Raw genomic sequence first — 4,555 nt, 5'->3', positions numbered from 1 at the left:
TTGGCAAGCTTTTCTCTATGATAACGATTGGCTGATCCTATGACTGCTTAAAATTTATTTAATCTTCCTGTTTCTTGGTTATAGTTTATAAGAAGTTTTGGGATTTATTGTACAGACACCTGGAAGAAATAAATCAGGTTCTCAAGGACAGAAACTAATGTACAATTTTTATATTTATTAGTCATATTATAGTTAGGTAATTTTTCCCATTCCCTTCATCAACTGGGATTATTTTTAATTTTTAAATAGTATTTTCGATTTACCTTTTTTATCAAGTTCATCCACAGCATGTCTTATATTCAAGCTTCTTCTTTGATTGATCCATGTCAGTTTATTTGTAAGGAGAAATTATTCTTTTCAAGTGCCAAGGACAAATTGAATAATCATCCTGTCTTGGGAAGGTTACTAGATTCCCAGATAACTAAATTTGAATATTGCACAATTACGACAGAGAACCTTGTTATACTTTAAAGTCTGACATGTAATACATCTCAGCAGCTGAGCAGATACCTTATACCTGGACATTTCTTTTTTATAGCATGGAACTGTTTTCTTTGCTATGTACAGAAAGCTTTGAATTTTAAGATTTACATAATTTTCTCTGCCTCGGTATAACTGATCTTTAACTATCAATCTGAAATTTTTCTATTTTTTTATATTCCCAATGGAATTAAAGCACTGAAAGCACTTGGAACTGACCTTAATAAATTATTGATGACCACAAAACCATAAAGTGAATTGAAGCACATGTTTATCATCGTTGCCACATTATATGTTCTCCTCTATTGGGCATTCAACTTTTCCTTGAAAATCATGCTAAACCAGAGTTTTGTAACTGAATTTGTCTTTCTGGGACTTTCTCAGAATCCAAATCTTCAAAAACTAATATTTATTTTATGTCTAGTTGTCTACATTGCAACTATTGGGAGCAATATGATGATTGTGGTGACCATTGTGTATAGCCCTACACTGCTGGGATATCCCATGTATTTCTTCCTACCTTTCTTGTCTTTACTGGATGCAAGTTTCTCTTCTGTCATGACACCCAAGATGATTGTAGATTCTCTCTACAAGAGAAAAACCATCTCCTTTGAAGGATGCATGATACAACTTTTTGTTGAACACTTCTTTGGTGGGGCCGAGATGATTCTTCTGACAGCCATGGCCTATGACCGTTATGTGGCCATTTGTAAGCCCTTACACTACTCTTCCATCATGACCAGGAAGCTCTGTGGTACTCTGGTAGGGATGGCCTGGGCAGGAGGATTCTTACATTCTACTGTACAAATTATGTTCATTTTGCGGTTACCATTTTGTGGACCCAATGTCATTAATCACTTCATGTGTGATTTATTTCCATTACTGGAACTTGCCTGCATTGACACTCACATCTTTGGTCTTTTCATGGTGGCCAACAGTGGGTTGATCTGTATCATAGTCTTTCTTTTGTTGCTTATCTCCTATGGTTTTATCTTGATGTCTCTGAGATCCCGGAGTTCTGAAGGACGATGGAAAGCTCTGTCTACTTGTGGGTCCCATGTTGCTGTTGTAGTCTCGTTCTTTGTCCCATGTATATTTATATATGCAAGACCTCACAGTGCTTTCTCCTTTGACAAAATGGTAGCATTATTTTACACTATGCTTTCTCCATTGCTTAATCCTATCATTTACACTTTTAGGAATAAGGATATGAAAAATGCCATAAGGAAATTATGGAAGAAATTGGTACTGGTTCCAGATGAAAGGTAAAAAGAAGTTACATTTTATTAAAATTAAAATAAAGAGTAAAAAGAATCAAAATTATTGCAGACAAAATCTATAATGTATTATTACCTTTAATGAGTTGATGAAATTCTCAAGAATTGGCATTATTTTGGAAGTTAGAAAATTTTACTTTTCCTTTTATAGTGGACATGTCCTCTAAGTTGGAAACAATTATATGTATAAATTAAAAGAATTAAGTTCTATATTTCATTACAATTTATTAATAAAAAGAATGCAATCCAATTTCCAATCGTAATATTGGCTATTAATTTCATGATTTCAAAAATTTTGCAATTCATCATATCAAAGATATTTATATGAAAATTTGTTTAACCTATGTAAAGAGAAAGAAATATAGATTTTGATATTGACTTTAGTAACTGCCAGAGTTTAGGATTAACAGAAGGAAAATCTCCCAGAACTAGTTTTGGTTCCTGTCTAGTGTTATTCCATTATTTCACTGGAGTTCTTTGTAGTTTGCTATAGAAACTGAATCACTTCTTTATATCATTTTAATACATTTTTATTTATATTTCAAATGTTATTCCCTTTCCCAGATTCCTGGACATAAGCCCCTTATCCCATCCCCTGGTTGGCTCAGTCCAACCTACACATTTTCTTCTTGGGTTAAGTGCCACTTTATGCTAGGCAGAGTAGAGAATGAGATGGAAGGGGATCATAAGTGTTTGTCAATGAGAATCTTCTAGGAAAAATAACACAAAAGAATTCTAGAGATTACATGGAATTATTAAACCTCCCCACTGATGCTCACTTCATGAGATGGTATCAGTACATGATAATGTTAATGGGTCCAAAAACCTAAAGACAGATTGGTAAAGGGACCTACAGGAAATAAAATACTAGTGTCTGGCCAAATGTATGTTAATGTGATCTCTAATAACACAAAGATCAGTGAATAAATCAACCCTCATAAGAATTTTTTGCTGTATATTGTAATTAACAAAAAGACTCACAGATAGACAAAGTAGAAAAAGTAACAAGCTTTGTAGCAAATCTCTCTCCCTTCAAGGTTCAAGTATCTATGTGAAATAGAGGCATATCTTAAGAACCAGAAATGGTGGATGGATTTATGGAAATAAAACTTCTAGATAGAACAGGGAAGACACACATATGAACTCAGAAGTTAGCATGCACAGAACAATCACAAGCCCAACCAGACTAAATCCTAGTGCAGAGACTGAGAATTGGGCACAAAATCCTGTCTCTATACAGGAAGCTATTTGCAACCGAGCTTCTGGGAGAGTATGTGAGTTTTCTTCAATGTAGCAATACTAAACATATCAATTACATATCAAGGAAAGTTCACGCTTGGTAGTTTGTGTGCATGTGTGTGTGTGTGTGTATGTGTATGTGTTGTGTAATACTCAGTTATTTAAGGTAATTTTATCTTTTGATGTTTTGTATTTTTTCCTAAGAGAATGATAAAGGGTGATAGAATATTGGTTTGACAGGGAGGTGGGGAGGACCTAGGAGGAGTTGGAGATATACAAAAAATATGATCAAAATATATTACATAAAAATGTAATAAAATGGTAAAACTGGGAAAACTTAATTCCAAGAGATGTTTTTATGTCATGTTGATCCCAATGACTGGAAAACCTCATCAAACCCAGGAGATGTAGCAGAAGTGCACTTCGAGGTCCTCATGACTGGTGTCTCTGTGTTGTGTGGCATGAGCTTTTGTTGGTGTTTGTTTACCATTTTTGTTTACATTTTCTACTTTTATGTATCAGTTCATCCACATTGTAGGCTCTTCTAAAATAGATGTTGTTTAAACTTTTGAATTTATAATTTATAATTTATAATTTTATAAAATTTCTCCTTCCCTTTTCCTTTCTCCACAGTCTCCCAAATACCTCTTCCTGCTGTCCTTCAAATTTACAGCCCTTTGTGTTCTCATACTAATTTTTATTTTAAAGTAGGCTGGTTACTACCCAGTATAGAATCTAAGCTACTCTTTGAATTTATTGACAGATAAAACATGATTGGCCCAGTTTTACCTAGGGATAATTTTTCTAGGGTCAAGTGATTGCTGTATACTAATAGTTACAGAAGAGAAAATGAAGTTGTATACAACATGTTGCATCTTTTATCACAATATAACCAAAGGTTTTTCTTTAGATTCTTCCTTGCTGTTTATTCCAGACCAAATAAGCTAATTTCTTCACCCCTTACTAATGAGTTAAAAGTCAGAGATATATAAAGGTATCACAAACTTGAATCTGTATAGCTAAGTAAAAATAACTATTTAAATATCAATAAAGATCATTCATGTTATACACATTTTATAGGTATGTATTACTATATTGCTCTATATTTCTCAAAAATATTTTAATGAACAGTTTTTGATACAGTAGTTTCAAAATGATTTACCCTGAAGATTTATGGAAGAATTTATTATAACACAGCTCAGCTTTTATTTTTGTTGGGTACACAGCATTTTTCCTTAAAATCAGCAGAAAAGCTGTAATCCATTTATTATACAATAGTGTTCTCTCTTAAATATGATGCTAAAACATATTTTCAAAGAGAAATTCAAGAACACTTTTTTTGCAAAACAAAATTAATTTATTATAGACATATGAGGATAGGCACATTGGCAAACATATGAAAACCTCACCCTAATGATTATAAATGTGTCTGTGTTGCATGCTGTCTTTAGTAGTTGGCAAATCTCTCACATAGACACTTTTTCCCATGCAAAGCAGATATATGTTCCTCCAAATTTAAAGTAATTTTTATCAACTTGACAAATAAACCCTTTGTGTGT

The 4,555-nt window shown here is 33.0% G+C and overlaps 1 protein-coding gene across 1 annotated transcript; it reads left to right on the top strand.

Annotated features, from left to right (window-relative positions):
- Positions 1-783: 783 nt before the first annotated feature.
- Positions 784-1,749, top strand: LOC116900457 (olfactory receptor 4C15-like). Its single transcript, XM_032902198.1, has one exon. The coding sequence runs from the start codon at positions 814-816 to the stop codon at positions 1,747-1,749; it is 936 nt and encodes a 311-aa protein (XP_032758089.1). The 5' UTR covers positions 784-813.
- Positions 1,750-4,555: the final 2,806 nt, after the last annotated feature.

The sequence above is a fragment of the Rattus rattus genome, chromosome 5, assembly GCF_011064425.1.
Source record: "Rattus rattus isolate New Zealand chromosome 5, Rrattus_CSIRO_v1, whole genome shotgun sequence".
Taxonomy (NCBI): Eukaryota; Metazoa; Chordata; class Mammalia; order Rodentia; family Muridae; genus Rattus; species Rattus rattus.
Note: the sequence above shows the minus strand (reverse complement) of the source record. Positions and strands in the feature narration are given on the sequence as shown.

Coding starts and splice junctions, on each gene's coding strand:
- LOC116900457 (XM_032902198.1), top strand. CDS start 814: ATGCTAAACCAGAGTTTTGTAACTGAATTTGTCTTTCTGGGACTTTCT.